Here is a 15,464-nt window from a genome sequence, read left to right as displayed (position 1 = left end):
CCAAAGGGAACATTTCCAGGCGCGCCTCGTCCGTCTCCGTCTCTCGAGGAAACGACGGAGCTAATGCAGCAAATGCCCGCAATCACATATGCCGTCCATCACACACAGGAAGTCATGTCTCAGCGCCATGATGACCGACGCAGCGATCACCAAGCAAACACATGCTCCTCCTCCTCCTCCTTCTCCTCGCCCCCTATACATCGCACCCCTCTACCACCAACCACCTCGTCCCGTCCCTCACATATCGAACAACTGCCCGTACTACTGATCTTCCTTACGACACATCGTCTGGAGACGGCGGCTGTAGGGTGTCGCTGGCGGGCCTGCACGCATATGCGGACGCGGGCATGCGTTTCTGAGACATGCATACATATACATACCGGTTAGGAAGACCCGGCACTCGCGCGTCTACAGTTATCCCCCGGCCCTACTATTGGAACAAAGATCTCTCGGTAAGACTGTAAAGCAATGAGATGATGACGGACGACGATGTTTCTAGCGGGGGCTGTATTAGACTCGGTGCTATGCATATAAAAAGGGGGGGGGGGGGGGGGGGGGGGGGCGGTCTCAGGGAAGTCATGCATGATGTGCTTACCAAAGGCTTACAACTGAGAGAAAAAGCAAGCATTACCTTTTCCCAGTCTCTTTCTTGCTCTTTGACCGTTTCGTGTCTCGGCCAATGCCCAATCATCCATCATCATTGGGGCGGCGCCGGCGTCGTCGTCGTCGTCGTCGCGACGAGTCAAGGAGACAACATGGCGCAGAAACCTCGGAAGGCGTCTGGAATGTGATAGTGTCTCTGACATGTTTGGCCAGTCTCTTTTCGTCCGACCAACCCCGGAATGTCTCCAACTCTGCATGCTTGAGATGAGATGCTTAGTTGAACACAACCGGGTGCCACGGAGACCTCTCGTGCCAGTTCGAGTAAGGAACTCGGGACCTAGCAACTATTGGCATGCCGACAGACGATAACGCATGTCGTGTCCCAATACTACAAGATCGCGCGTGCAGAGCATCTCACCCAGTTCAGTAATTCCAGTACTATGGATATGTATGCACACAATAGGCACTGAAAGATGGATATTTGTCTCGTCCATGATAAAAGTACACCTGCAACCCTGATGCAACTTGTACAGGTAGCCAACAAACAATCTACCTCAACGCCGTGGCGGCGTCCGCAATGTAAATGACACCTCCCCCAGCCGAGTCCGGCAACACCCAATTCCATCCAACACCTCTGAAAATCATCTTCATAAGTGTATAAGTCAAGAGTCCCGTCTGGTCATCACCAGGACTCATGATTGTTGTGTGTATGATACCCACAATTACTCCCATCGGAGTGTTTCTGTCTCCCGACTTGTTTCTTTTTTTCGGTGCCGCCAGAACAAAGGAGAGTGATGAAAACGATGGTAATGACAAAGGAGCAGGGGAGACAAAAGAAAGAAAGAAAAAGACAATCCCTCCCATGAATGACCCGTGTGCATGCTTTGGTATCTCTTCGCAAACCAACGCTTGTGTTATGCCAACAGAAAAGAAATCATCTTAGACTCTGGCCATGGGCTTGCGCCGCACCAAGAAAGGACTGGGCATCTCATCCCGCTCAGGATCCCAAACTGCAGCAGGCTCGCCGCCGCTGGCCCGGCGCTCCGCGATGCGGTCCTTGAACGCCCTCTTAGGACTGATGTTCTCGCCGCCAGACATGACGGCCGAGAGGGGGCGGCCGCCTGCTCGGGCCTGCTGGAGTTCAACCAGCGTCCTGCCCTTGATGTTGTTCTTCGCAGCGAGCTTGCCAAGGGGCTCCTGGTCCTTCTTGGTTGAGTTCTTGCGGGAAAGACCGCCCGGGGATTCGCCGCCGCTCGTAGCCGTCAAGTTCGCCGCCGAAGGAATCTTACTCAGCCGGCGGCTGGGTGACTGACCTCGCTCGCGGACGCCACGGCCCAAGTCGGGGTTCGAGGCCATGTTGGGCAGCGTGGGCAGCGTCTTATTTTGGTTCAGGCCGTTCGCCGAGAACTGAGGCTTGACTCGCGAAATGGGAACCGACTTCTGAGACGTCAGGACAGGGCGGTCCTTGGATGTGAAGGGATTCTGTCTCGACTTGATGTTGCGCGTCGGCGAGGGAACGACGTCCTCGTCGTCCGAGTCGATGCAGATGGTATCGCGATGAAGGTCCCACATGGGATCGCTCGACGCGCCGGCGTTCTCGGAGAAGATGTTACCGCTGTTAAGGTTCGGTACTCTGGTGGCGGCGGTGCGTCGAGGAGAAAGCGACAGGGAAGCAATGTTGATGGGCGATGGAGATGCCATCTCGATGTCCATGGGAGTACCCATGCCGCCAACAAACATGGTCTGGGCTCGGCCGAAGGGCGTGCGAGTGGCCTTCTTATTCGCGATAGGGCTGTCGGTCGAGATGTCGGTGAGGTCCGTCGACGTCGACAGTTCCTCATCGACGCTGCCGTTGCCGACCGATGATCGCGGGTACTCGGACTTGGTCAGAGAACTGTCGAGGTCGTGCGCCTGGGCGGATTCGATGGTCATGCTGGCCGTCTTTCTCTGCAGCTCTGCCTCGACGCGAGACTGCACTTCGCTCTCGAATCGCTTGCGGAGGGCTTCGATTTCCGAGTTGATCTGGCGGTCGATCTCAAGGCGGGCCTTGACCTCCCATTCTCTCCGCAGCGAGCTGTCTACTTCTTGCCTGACGGCGGCCTTGTCGGCCTCAAAGGCAGCAGTCTTCTCATCCAACTCCTTCACCCGACGCGCCAGCGCATCCTCCTTGGCTTTGATGACCTTGTTGAGCTCGACGACCTCCCTCTCTTTGCGCATCAGTCGGACGACCGGGAGGTTGAGAAGCTGTGCAGTGTCCGGGCGGTGATCGGGGTTGACTCTCAGACAATCTTTGATGGTACCCATGAGCTCGCTTGAATAGCAGCTAGGCAAGGGCGACACCTTGCCCTCCTTGATCTTCTGGACCAGCTGGAAATGCGACTTGGCGTTGAAGGGGGGCTCGCGAGCGCAGAGTTCGTAGATGATGCATCCCAGAGACCAGATGTCGGACTTTAGGGTGTACTTCTCGGCGGCGCAGATCTCGGGCGACATGTAGAAGGGCGTGCCGACGTAGGTCGAGGCGAAGTCGTGGGACTGAATCATTTTGGACAGACCGAAGTCGCCAAGCTTCACCGAGTTGTCCTCTCCCAGGAAGACTATCACGTGGTTAGCAAACACGCCGATGGTTGGTAGGGCGACGAAACGTACCATTCTCAGGCTTCAGGTCGCGATGCAGGATCGTCATGGTGCCGGGGGGCGTCTTTGGCTTGGAAGCTGTGCTGAAGAGACCCAACACGTTGCTGCCGACTTCGGGAGGGTCAATGCCGTAGTGACATCTGTAGAGCGCAGTAACCAGCTGCGAGAAGATGCTCCACACGAACGACTCTTGCGCGCGCTGTCCCTTTACGGCCAGGTCTCTGATGACGCGACCCAGGTCGCCATTGCCGCAGTACTCCATGTAGAGGTGGAGGTCCTGAGTGGATTTGAGGTGCTCGCGGTGGTAGTAGCCGACAATATTTTGGTGGCGGAGGGTCGAGAGGATCTGGAACTCGGCGTGGAGCTGCTCGCGCTCCTTTTGCGACATCTTGAGATAGCTGATTTCCTTCCGGCACATGACGAGGCTGTCGGCCTTTCTCCGAACCTTTCGGATGATTCCAAAGGAGCCATGACCTGTTTTGTTCCATGCGTCAGCCAAATGCTCTTTGAGGAGGGCAGGGTTGCACTGCGGAAGGGGAAAAAAGCTTGTGAGTAGGTGTGCATACCGATTTTCTCCAGCACCTCATACTTGTCCGCCTCTGAAGTCATCTTGGATACAATGCGCAATGAATCTGATTAGAAGGAATCTCTGTGTGTATCCATAGAAGTTGAGAGGCAATTGGTGGCGGCGTTGCGAACCTGCTATTGTTAGTAACCAAGCTGTTGGTGGTGATGGTGGTGGTAGTTGACCGAATGTGCACAGCAAGTCAAAGCTGGTGAACAGAGGTTGGATGCATGGGCACTAACAAGATCGAGCTCGGTAAACAACTGGGGGCAGGTGCCATGGCAACGGCGCTAGTGTCGGAGCAGAGATGATCCTTCCCTGGAGCTTGGGTCCCCACTTCTCTAGGACGATCTAGACAGCTTCTATCGATAAAAGAGCACTGATAAGAGATAAACCTCCCGAAGGGTCCACAGAGGGGTCCTGTTGATGTGCGCAAGAGGCAAGAGGCCATCACGTAACCAAAGTCCTTAGTGGCCTGTGCGGAGGCGAGATTCATGGAGGTGGGCATGGAGTTATCGGACTTGACACACACCCTCTCCCTCTTTCTCTCACGCAACTTCCTCTCATTGACCTGACAGAAGGACCTCCTTTCATGCATCGGTTTCTAAGTCTGGCTTTGCTGTCTACCTCTGTGGCTTTGGATATAGACCCTTCTAGAGTGTTCTTCTAAGCAACCCCACCACAATGGTGCTTCGGAAAGACGAACTCGAAATACAGCTCAAAAACGAGAATGAATTGATCAAAAATGGCGTGTTGAGAGAGGACAATCCCCTGGATCAGTCCGTCGAGTTTGAGGCCTTCCTGCTGGCTTGCAGGAGGGGTGACCTGAAGACGTGCCAAGAGCTGATATCGGCGGGCGTGAACATCAATGGCAAGGATCGCTTTGACTATACCCCCCTGATCATTGTAAGTGTACCAAGAGGATGGACCCAGCTGGGATGTCACTGATGAGAGGTGTCAAGGCTAGTCTATGTGGCCACCTGGAACTCGTACAGCTGCTCCTGGAGTCCGGTGAGTACCGCGATGCTCATGAGTGGTGTTGTTGACTGAACCGAACCAGGTGCTCTGGCTGAGAGAAATACGTTCCAAGGGGAGAGATGCATCTACAACGCCCTCAACGACAGGATACGGAACCTTCTTTTGGAGTATGACTACTCGAAATCGACGGATCCTCTGCAGCCATGGGCGGGTCACATCACCAGTCTCCTCTCGAAGGACGTCCCAAAGACAGCGGACATCGGCCTGATCGCCGCGGCGCAGTCCTTCGACCTGCACAAGTTCATCCTGGCGGCGCGGACGCCGTACTTTCGTAGGAAGCTGTCCGACGCGCCCGAAACAACAACGTGGAAGCTCCCGTCCACCCTCCCGCTGGAGTCCTTCCAGGTCGCCCTGCGCTACCTCTACCTCGGCGAGGTCCCGAGAGACGTCGTCACCCCGCGCAGCACCGTCTCGGAGGAGGAGGTGCTCACAGGCGTCGACAAGCTCAGCAAGCAGCTCGAGATCGAGCAGCTCTGGGAGGCGATCCTCGCGGGCGGCGACCGTCGCCTCGCGCGCCAGCGGTATGAGGACGAGGTGAAACGCGCCCAGGGCCAGGTCGAGCGCTTCTACCGCGACAAGGTCCTCGGCCACAAGATGGTCGTCGAGACGAAGCGCGTAGGCGACATTAAGTGGCGCCACGACAACTCCATCTTCGCTGACTGCCTCCTCTGTGCGCACGAACCCGAGAGTGACGAGGTCGGGAATGACGCGGGAGAGGACGACGACGCCAACGCCGGCGTTGTCCGCCTCAATGGGATCCCCCTTGGCCCGGCCGTTAACACTGATGGCGACAGGCCGAAGCGGAGGCCTAGGAAATCGGTGGTGTACCCGGTGCACAAGGCGATGCTCATCCGCAGCCCCTACTTCGAGACCATGTTCTCCAGCGATTTCCGCGAGGCGCAGGACTCGGAGCACCTCCACGTCGTCACGGTGGACTGCATGCCTGACGTCCTCGAGATCGTCCTTACTTACCTCTACACCGAAAAGGTCGACTGCCCCCTCGAACTCGCCCTAGACCTGCTGTACACGGCCGACATCCTGTTCCTCGACAAGCTCAAGACCAAGGCCGCGCAGGCCATCAGCACCCTGGGCAGCGGCAACAGCAATGTGTGGGCCGACCGCACGCACGCCTCAGCGGGGCGGCAGGAGGAGGGTGAAGAGCAGCAACAGCAGCAGGACGAGATGGAACCCATCAACATCTATGACGTAATCCACGCAGCCTGGGACTTGCGGGTGCAGCGGCTCGAGGAGTTCGGCGCGCGGTACCTCGCCGACCGGCTGGAGGACTATATCGACGAGCCCGAGTTCGCTGAGCTCATCCGCGAGAGCGCCGAGCGGATCAGGAACCGTCAGGAGACGGACACCATCGAGCTGCTGGACGACATCCGGTACTACCTGGGCGAGCGGTTCCGCCTGCGCTTCGAGGACGCCAACCTCGACGAGATGATGGACGAGGAGGGCGAGATCGACGCCGCCCTGGCGGAGACCATTGCCGTGCAGAGTGAGCAGCAGCAGCAGCAGCGGCAGACTGATGGGAAGGAGGAGCCCATTGCCGCCCCCGTGGAAGCGGCATCCGCTGCGACTTCTGTGAGGGACGGCGAGGGCGGAGAGAGCGGAGAGGACGGCGAGAGCGGCCAGGGTGTCAAAACGTTGGCCGGTGAGGTGGCCGAGGACGAGTTCGCATCAGATGCCATCAACTACCAGATATTACTTGGGAAGATCGACACCATGCTGGATCGCTTGAAGCTGGACGCGTAGACGGTACATAATTAGATTCCCTAGAGCTAGAAATCACCGATGCCCATTGAGAAAAGCGCTTGTCCTGTGTACGCAGGACGTTGGTTTCCTTAACCGAATGGTCTGAGAAGTCCTCTTTACATCGGCTTATATCGTCAAGGGACCTGGGCGATGGCCTTCGCACCGTATTTATCACAGGCCCCGATGGTGGACCAAAACGAACGATGGCCCACTGCAAGTGTTATCCCGCTTTTTTTTTTCATTCTTTCCCTACCCGCTCTAGCGGACGTCCGATATCAGCCTGTGGTATAGCAGCACTCGCACCAAACACCGTCACATAACAGACCCTTCAACCCCCACGGCTACGACCGCGCAACAACCTCGTCGAAGCTCTGGCCCACCAGCTTCAGGAAAACGTCCTTGTACTTCTCCGCCGTGGCCCGGCACACGTCCTCGGGCAGCGCGACGCCCTCCTTCCCCTTGAGCCCTTGCTCGATGAGCCAGTTGCGGATGAACTGCTTGTCGAAGCTCTCCTGGTCGCGGCCAACCTCGTACTTGTCGGCGGGCCAGTACCGGCTGCTGTCCGGCGTGAGCACCTCGTCCACGAGCACGACCTCGTCCGTGTCCGGGTCGACGCCGAACTCGAACTTGGTGTCGGCGAGGATGATGCCGCGCTCGGCGGCGTAGTCGCGCGCCGCGGCATAGAGGCGCAGCGCCAGCTCCTCGACGCGGCGCGCGTGCTTCTCGCCGACGAGGCGGACGGCCTCGTCCGGGTGGATGTTCTCGTCGTGCTCGCCCTGCTCGGCCTTGGTGCTGGGCGTGTAGAGAGGCGTCTCGAAGGCCTGGGACTGCTGCATGCCGGCGGGAACCTGGATGCCGTGGACGGTGCCCTTGGCCTTGTACTCGTTCCAGGCGGAGCCGGTGATGTAGCCGCGGACTGGCGATGTGTTAGCCGGGGAGTGGTGAGTGTGAGTGTGAGAAAGAGGGGCTAAATGTACCAATGGCCTCCAGGGGGATGACCTTGAGACGGCGGACCTGCATGGCGCGGTTCTTGATGAGGGCGGCGTCGGCGGCGGGCAGGCCGGCCGGAGGGTCGAGGGTGAGGAAGTGGGTCTTGAGACCGGGGACTCGGTCCGAGAGGACCTTGAACCAGTGTGCCTATGAACGGATTGTTTCCTCTTAGCAAGACTATTGTCTCATGTTTGGTTTTGGCCCGAGGGGTGAGTGATGGGGTGAGTGAGCTCTTACAGAGGCGTGGGTGAGGATGGCGCCCTTGTCGGGGATGCCATTCTTCATGACGACGTCAAAGGCTGAGACGCGATCGGAGGCGACGAAAAGGAGCGTTTTGTCGTCGACCTCGAAGACATCGCGGACCTTGCCCTGGCCGATCTTCTTGAGACCGGTGAGGTCGACGGACGTGACTCGGTCGGTGGCCATTATGTGAGTGTGAGTTTGAGTGTGTGTGTATGAGTTGAGTTGAGTTGAGTGAGTGAGTGGGGTGGAGGGGTAAATTTGTCGTTTTGGAGGGGTTACGATGGAGGGGCAGAAGAAGCTGATACCAAGCAAGTGTTTGGCTGTTTAGTAAGTGTCTAAGAGGAGAAACACTGTTAAAGGGCACGCGAGCACGAGAGACGTATCAAAAGGGCCCGGTGCTGCTGTTTTTCTCCCGGTGAATGTGGGTATGAGAGGTGAGTCAAAAAAAAAAAAAAAAAAGGTGAAGCCGAGTTTCGGAATGACAATGGTGGAATGTGAAGTGGAAAAGCCGCTCGGCATCCGGGTTGACGAAAAGCCCATGAGAAAAAAAATTTCCCCTTCGGGTACAGCCGCTCCACTGGGGGATTGTGTGCCAACTGTGCACTCCGGGCTCGAACTTTGCTACAAAGTTCCGCATGACAAACCTTGAATCATGGACTGCAAGTCACAAAAGGTCTCAGGGGAATAATATCATCAAGACTTTATTGTGTCTTGGTTTTGTTGCGATTGTGCTAGAACCTATTCTAAACTCCTCTTTGCCCTTCGAATGCCTGCAGCAGAACCAGTATTCCTAGCAGGACAACTGCTTCAACAACCAATGTCAACCCGTTAGAAGCATCGTTCCCGTGGCGGTGAACACAGCCATGGCCAACACAGCGAAAATTCCACCTGATCCCAAAGACGGCGCACTGTGATGAGACGCAGCGCTCTTGGATTCGCCTGCAGTAGGCGTCGATGAGGCCGTCGAAACAAGATGTGTTGCGCCTCCGCTGGCCGTCCGCGTCGGAGCAGGCGTTGTGACTTGGCTCGCCACGCCTGTGGCCGTCGGCAGTGCGCTCCCGTCGGCGCGCAGCTCGATGATGTTGGACCGGCTCGAGTTGAGGTTCGCTTGGGCAATGCCGACCTGCTGGTTGGTTTCATCGTACACGACGTACGCGCTCCGCAGGAAGGTGTCTCCCAGGATGGCGAATCTGCTGCTCGTGACGTCGAAGATGGCGCTGTTCTGGATCCCGAACATGCAGGTCCGGTCGAAGGGGGTGAGGTCGTCGAGCTGGTCCATGATGCGGTCGAGGTTGTCGAGGACCATCTCCTCCAGTGGGACTCGGATCTTGACGCGCGCCAAGTCGAAGTCGATGAAGTGGCCCTCGCCCATGGCCCCTCTCCATTTGCAGTCGATGAGCCCGTATCCTGCATCGACGACGCCGAACTTCGCCCAGATGGACTTGGTCAGCCTTTCGGGGAATAGGCACACGGTAGAGCCGGAGTCGAGAATGGTTGTGGCGTTGAAGGAACCCGCGGTCATTTGGACCAGCTTCTCATCGGGGGTCTCGACTGCGACTCCAGTCATGGCGATGCTGTAGCTGGTGATGCTGCCCGAGTTGGGGTCCTCGACGAGCGGAAGCGTGGTGAGCGTTCCAACGTACTTTTCCGTGTCAACCCCTCCAAAGAGGACAGTCCCCTCGGACGAGGACAGGTCATTCTGTGAAAAACAATGTGCGGTTAGAGAGGAAGCTGCCAAGTTGCGGAGGCCGAGTTGCATACCAGCCACATGCTGAACGCCTTCCGGCCTATATGGCCTTGCGCAACCATGCTGTCGAGAATGGTGGGATATCGACGCCGCGATGAAACGCCCTCGGAGAAGCCCAGGCCCATCAAGCCCGAACCCTTGACAGTTTGGGTAGCGAAGCCTAGCTGTTGGTTGGTGGTTGTTTTGCCATCGAAACTCACGGTATCCTGGATGTAGTCTCCCCGGATATTCCTGCCGTCAAGGTACGTGATGTCAAAGCCGTTGCGACTCACGACCTTGAAGGTGGAACTCGCGCTCGAGTCGATGGGCTTGACGCAGCCTCCGCCAACCTGGGCTTGTAGCGACCGGCTTATGCACAGGTCAGCCTGCTTGTCGACGACCCACGTGTCGCTACTGCCCGTGTCGAGGTGTAGCAGCGTCTTCTGGCCCGGAGTGCCGATGTACACCTCGGAATAATATCCGCCGCCGGTGATGTTGTTGATGGCGGCGAGGTTCAGGGTGTCACCACGGCGCGTAATCTGTACCAGGTCGACAGGGAACTGAACCCTGTGGAAGTTGGCCGAGACGACTTTCGACGAGGCGCTCTCGTTCAACAGCGCCGCGAAGGCCAAGGTCTTGGAAAGCCGCATCCTCGTCGACGGTTGGGTGGCTGGTTCGTCGTTCCTGTTACTACCCGCGATGCGGACAAGCTTGAATTGAGAGGTGATGCTGGAACCCGCGTGCAAGACGCCGTCGACAACGATCTGCAGCGCATGAACCGTTGAAAATCGACAGCGAAGAAGAAAAGAAGAGAAGAAAAAGAAATAAAAAAGGGAGGCAAGATCGGTGGTATCGCCAGACTTCAGCCTTGCTTTTCTGACCTGCGGGCTTGTTGTAATTCAGCCGTGATTATGGGGGGGTGGGTAGCGTCCCTGCCCCAGCTTGGCGACCTATTTGGACCCGTGGGAGCCAACTTGCAGAAACGATTGCACCGCCTGAAAAGATTGGAAGGACTTCTTTCACGAGATTGGGCCCTTTGGGGGGGCAATATTGATGGCGCCAGACCCGAGATGGTTAGAGAGGCACAGCACATCCAGACGGGGCCTTCAGCCTTTTCTTGGCCGTTGGCGCACCTGACAGGTGACAATAGCCTCCTTTCCCAGGGCGGCGAGGCTCATTAGGAACACAGGAGCCAAGCTGACTCGGTAACATTTCAGCAAAGAGAGGATTAAGAGACGTGTCAAGCCCCCAACCTAGACTCGGCGTTTGGGGCTTTGCTTTGTTGGCTTCGATGGAAAGTTGCGAGGGAGAAAGAAGTATTGGGTTGCCAACTAAGACAAAGTCACTAATGGTTTAAAGTGCTTACTAAACCTGACAGACCACCCGATGACTGGCGCAAGCCACCCCCAACCCCTGCGGTTTCTTTTCTTTGTGACAAGGCCGACATCGCCATTGTTATTTCTACATCGGAAGACGTTGGATGTATTGGAAATTTGACCTTGTGATGTGTTAAGAGGTTGCTGGTTTGGGCAGTCTCCGGATAATAGACAGTAGATATAGGTATCTGGGGTTGGGGCTCCCACGAGTGAGAGTATTCGGACACCATCTCGACGATTGATAAATGTTGATGTGTAGTTGCACCCAGAACCACATAAAACAGACTCTTTGTATCTCTAAGCAGGTCGTTGGTCTCTACGCAGGAGCCGGTGGCTTTTGAGCAGGCTCCCCAGCCTCGCTGTCTGCGTCGACCACTTTCTGTCCAGCGACGCCGTCTCGATTCGCCCTCCACACGCCCTCTTCGCCGTGGAACTCCTCTCGCTTCCATACCTCGACCTTGGCCTTGCACTCTTCCAGAGCCTCCTCGCCCGCCCTCCACGCCGCCTGCCTGTGCGGGGACGAGACGGCAATCAGGATGCTCTCCTCGCCGATGGGCACCGTGCCAAGGCGGTGGATCATGGCGACCCCCTTGAGGCCGTGCCGCTCGAGGATGCTCTTAGAGATAGAGAGCATCGTACGAAGGGCGAGCGGAGTGTACGCGCTGTACTGGAGCTCCTTGACGGGCTTGTCACCAAAGGTGTCGCGCGTTGTGCCGGAGAAGAGGACGATGGCCCCGGCCTGTGGTGAGCGGACTCGGTTCATGATGGACGTGGCGTCGAGGACGTCGTAGGTGAGGGCGACGTAGCAAGCGCCATCGGAGACCTCCCAAGGCCCGCGGTCTTGAGGGTCCATTGTCTATTGTTTGGTGTGAGAGCTTGGTACAGTAGGTTGTATCTCGGAGATGTCGAAGGCGTGTTTCTTGCTTTGGACGGTGACACTTGACGAATGCGTCAATAGTTCGACGTTGACGTTCCGCGGCCCGCTAAGAACAGAACTGCGGGGTTCAGGGTCTCAGACTGTGTAAATACGACCTGCAGAAATACGGAATTAAAGAGATTGATCCCCCCCGGCTTCGGCTTGAGAAGAGGTTTGCGATTGCGCCTATTGGAAAACTCAATTCACCGAATAACTCAACTTCACTTGGCTGCTGTCACCACGTCCGCCGTAACTCGTGCTGCTTCATAGGGCAGAGTGACAGGAGGGATAAGGGACAAGACAATAAATATTGGCAAAGTGACATCCAAGCTGGACAGGGATGGACACAGGGGTAGTTGAGCGGGGCACAGACCAGCCGTTGCCTATCGACAAGCTTATCGGTCGCCTAGTATGACTAAGCAGCGAGATGAGGCAAGCCAGACCCCAGGTGGATCGTCTCTTCTTCAACTTCTCTCCCTCTCTCCAACCTCCCTCAGCAATCTGGCAAACAGAGGCCGCAGCCATTTTAATTGCGACTCGCGATCATGTACGAGGACACCCATCGCTCGACGGAGAGGGGACCTTACGATCGACGAAGATCCCCTCCGCGAGATCACATCAACCAGCACCACTCCCACAACGACGGCTATCGGACGCGGCAGGGTAAAGAGACTAAGCTGAGCCTGCGGAGGACATGACCATCTGCAGAATATCTGGCTGGTTTGAGCTTCCGCTAACTTCCCCACGGGACGACGAGACGCCTCTAGGTCTCCCCCCAGGAATAACCTCGAGCTGTCCTACGACGACGACGACACCATCAGCTACGCCGCCAAGGACAACCGACCCCGTGACGCTGATCGCGGTCGCCTACGTGATTGGCATCGTGACGGGCCAGAGTACCGCCCCAGAGACTACGACGATCGCTACTATCATGGACCGCCGCGTGAGGCCTACCAGCCACGTCCTGGATCGAGAGATCAAGGCCGTGGTGGGCATGACGATGTGGATCGCCGTGATGAAGACCCTCCGCTACTTCACCCATATGACGGCGACGACCGCGGACCACGTCGTTACGATCGAGGTGGCCGGGGCTACCCTCGCTCTCACCACGACGATGGCACTCGCCGCGATGATGCCCGACGTGGTCCTGACGAGGATTTTCGTCATCTTTCCCCCTCTCCAGGTCGCAGCCCAGGTCGCTATTCTCGTCGCGATCGCTCTGCATCGCCTCTTCGACAAGCTGGTGCTCCGAGTGACACTGTGATTCTCGAAGGCCTTCCCATAGGCCTGTCTCTGGAGGATGTGCGAGACTCTCTTCTTCGACAGGCCGGCTTATCCAACTACCCAGCCGTCGACATCCGCCTCCCGTCGGGGCGAGGTAAGAGATCCAAAAGGCCCGTTTTCTACACCCGACAATAGCTCATATCCATCGTAGGCCAGCGCCGCGCTTTCGTACAATTCGACAACGTCGATGACGCCGTGGAGTTCGTCAAGGAGAACTACCCCAAGCTGACGCTCGACTTTGCTGGCTTGGTGGACGGTGACGCCGATGGGATGACCTCTATCTACATCCACTACGCAAGGAGCCGCGATGACGCCGAGAGGGATAACCGTGCCGGCCTCTCCCCTAACTGGAACTGTCCGACGTGCGACTTTTCAAACTACGCAACGAGAAGTCGCTGCAAAAACTGCGGTGGTCCGCCAACGGGTACGATGCTGCCCCACAATCCATTGCCATGTGCTCCGGAAGTCGTGCTGACCTCACCAGATCCATCTCAATACCGGCATCTCTTGACCGGTGAAAGTGATGCGGCTGATACACCCTCGCAGATCCTGGTATTCTTCCCTTTGGCAACTGCTGTCAATGAGGATGTATTCTCTGCGGGCGCCAGCAAGCTTCAGCTGGTGCAGAAACCCGCAGCATCAAGAGGCTCCGGCGACCAGCCGAAACTCAAATCTACTGCGCCGACCGGCGACGCATCCGGCTACGGCGCAAGGCCAGGCTCGCTCCATCGCACGTTCTTGATGCGAGACCAAGACACGAACGAGTCGTTCAACTTTGGCTTTGCTGAATTTTGGACCGTGGAGGACGCCTTGGCGGCGATGCAAAAGTTCAAGATGATGCGCGAGTTTACCATCGCCTCGCAGCCCGTGACGGTCTCAACCATTCATCTGGGCGTCTTCGTTCCAGAACTTCGAGAGGTCACCCGTGCCATCGAGCGCATCTCGTTCAATCCGCTATTTAATCCATCAATCCGCGTCAAGTACTGGGAGCCGCACGTCTATCCCAGTCAGAGAGTGATCACTCAGGCACCTCCTGGCGGCACATCTGCAGACGGAAGCAAGACCGACGCCAACGATGAATCCAAAAAGACCAAGAAACGCAAGGCGGACGGAAGCATGCCTTCCTCAACGGCCAAAAAGTCAGTGCCGATGGCTGGTCAAATGGCGTTCTGGCAGAGGCGGCACGACGAGATTCACGAGGGCAAGCGAGTCGCGGACCTGCCCGTCGGCAACGACAACGGCGGCGACCAGCGTCAGTCCGAAGAGCGTGCTCCAATCAAGATACCTCTGTCTGGCTCGAATGCAATCTCCACCGGTCCGATCAAAATTTCGCTCACGGGGGCGAGCTTATCGAGATCACCGGCACCGACAGCAACGCCGCCTAGTGAGGCAACCGCCAGGGAATCCGGTGGCCCAACCTCGGTACCGACATCGATGACGGGCGGCAGAACTCCAGACCCGACGCCGGTGGCGGCGGAAGCAACACCAGTATCATACGTCGACCGCGAAAAGATTTGCTGCCTGATCTGCATGATGAAATACAAGACGCTGGAGGATCTCAACACTCACGAGAAGTCGAGGAACCACAAGAACGCCATGGCGGACGCGGACAAGGTCAAGGCCGCCAAACCGCGGTTGGCCGCGCGGGACAAGAGGATGGCGAAGCAGGCGGAGGAGCAGCCGAAGGAGGAGTCAGGGCCGCAGTATCGAGACCGGGCCAAGGAGCGCAGAGAGGTCTTCAACCAGCCCGCGAAACCCAAGGTGGCCCCTGTGCAAGGGGCCGGCAAGCCCACGCGCAAAGACGACAAGCAAGCGGCCGCTCGCCCGCCCGCCGAGAAGAAGACGACGCCACCCCCGGCCCCTCCGCAGTCCAAGGGCGCGGGGATGCTGGCGAAGATGGGGTGGAGCACGGGGCAGGGGCTCGGCGCCAAGGGCGACGGCCGCACCGAGGTGATTGCGACACACGCGTACCAAGAGGGCGTCGGTCTCGGCGCCGAGGGCGGCAACCTAGGCGACGCTGCGGAGCTGGCGCAGCGCAAAACGACGAACAGTTACGCCGAGTACGTCAACACGGTGCAGGATCGGGCCAGAGACCGGTACAACAAGATGGGCTGAAGGGTGGGACGGGTCTCTTGTCTTTCGTGACCAGGTCATCATAAATTAAGAGCAAAAAGACCGGTTTCTTCATGGATGGAGAATAAAGTAGCAGTGAGACGCATACAAACAAATCACACCCCTTGACCAATTGCGAGAACAATATTCAAAATGGTGTCAAGCTGGCTTTCTGATTGGAGCTCAATGCATGTAATGAAGGTAAAATTATAAAACACA

At 57.4% G+C, this 15,464-nt stretch overlaps 7 protein-coding genes across 7 annotated transcripts; 3 read left to right on the top strand and 4 right to left on the bottom strand.

The window, feature by feature from the left end:
• Nucleotides 1-1,542: 1,542 nt before the first annotated feature.
• Nucleotides 1,543-3,846, bottom strand: CH63R_07218 (G2-specific protein kinase nima; the record flags this gene model as incomplete). The annotated part of the gene is made up of 3 exons (XM_018302193.1): nt 1,543-3,197; nt 3,250-3,711; nt 3,804-3,846. 3 exons carry the CDS (start codon nt 3,844-3,846, stop codon nt 1,543-1,545), a joined length of 2,160 nt encoding a protein of 719 aa, XP_018156971.1.
• Nucleotides 3,847-4,486: 640 nt separating this feature from the next.
• CH63R_07217 (BTB/POZ domain-containing protein) lies at nt 4,487-6,598 on the top strand (the record flags this gene model as incomplete). The annotated part of the gene is made up of 3 exons (XM_018302192.1): nt 4,487-4,708; nt 4,798-4,813; nt 4,863-6,598. The coding sequence occupies 3 exons, from the start codon at nt 4,487-4,489 to the stop codon at nt 6,596-6,598; spliced, it is 1,974 nt and encodes a 657-aa protein (XP_018156970.1).
• Nucleotides 6,599-6,939: 341 nt separating this feature from the next.
• CH63R_07216 (Phosphoribosylaminoimidazole-succinocarboxamidesy nthase) lies at nt 6,940-8,014 on the bottom strand (the record flags this gene model as incomplete). The annotated part of the gene is made up of 3 exons (XM_018302191.1): nt 6,940-7,514; nt 7,576-7,735; nt 7,826-8,014. The coding sequence occupies 3 exons, from the start codon at nt 8,012-8,014 to the stop codon at nt 6,940-6,942; spliced, it is 924 nt and encodes a 307-aa protein (XP_018156969.1).
• Nucleotides 8,015-8,574: 560 nt separating this feature from the next.
• CH63R_07215 (Eukaryotic aspartyl protease) lies at nt 8,575-10,207 on the bottom strand (the record flags this gene model as incomplete). The annotated part of the gene is made up of 3 exons (XM_018302190.1): nt 8,575-8,636; nt 8,741-9,530; nt 9,593-10,207. The coding sequence occupies 3 exons, from the start codon at nt 10,205-10,207 to the stop codon at nt 8,575-8,577; spliced, it is 1,467 nt and encodes a 488-aa protein (XP_018156968.1).
• A 1,042-nt stretch (nt 10,208-11,249) lies between these two features.
• On the bottom strand, nt 11,250-11,786 carry CH63R_07214 (Molybdopterin synthase catalytic subunit; the record flags this gene model as incomplete). Its single annotated transcript, XM_018302189.1, has 1 exon — nt 11,250-11,786. One exon carries the CDS (start codon nt 11,784-11,786, stop codon nt 11,250-11,252), a length of 537 nt encoding a protein of 178 aa, XP_018156967.1.
• A 608-nt stretch (nt 11,787-12,394) lies between these two features.
• CH63R_07213 (G-patch domain-containing protein) lies at nt 12,395-13,113 on the top strand (the record flags this gene model as incomplete). Its single annotated transcript, XM_018302188.1, has 2 exons — nt 12,395-12,512; nt 12,629-13,113. 2 exons carry the CDS (start codon nt 12,395-12,397, stop codon nt 13,111-13,113), a joined length of 603 nt encoding a protein of 200 aa, XP_018156966.1.
• Nucleotides 13,114-13,149: 36 nt separating this feature from the next.
• Nucleotides 13,150-15,248, top strand: CH63R_07212 (RNA-binding protein; the record flags this gene model as incomplete). The annotated part of the gene is made up of 2 exons (XM_018302187.1): nt 13,150-13,227; nt 13,290-15,248. The coding sequence occupies 2 exons, from the start codon at nt 13,150-13,152 to the stop codon at nt 15,246-15,248; spliced, it is 2,037 nt and encodes a 678-aa protein (XP_018156965.1).
• Nucleotides 15,249-15,464: the final 216 nt, after the last annotated feature.

The sequence above is a fragment of the Colletotrichum higginsianum genome, chromosome 5 (assembly GCF_001672515.1).
Source record: "Colletotrichum higginsianum IMI 349063 chromosome 5, whole genome shotgun sequence".
Lineage (NCBI taxonomy): Eukaryota > Fungi > Ascomycota > Sordariomycetes > Glomerellales > Glomerellaceae > Colletotrichum > Colletotrichum higginsianum.
This window is presented reverse-complemented; position numbering and strand designations above follow the sequence as displayed.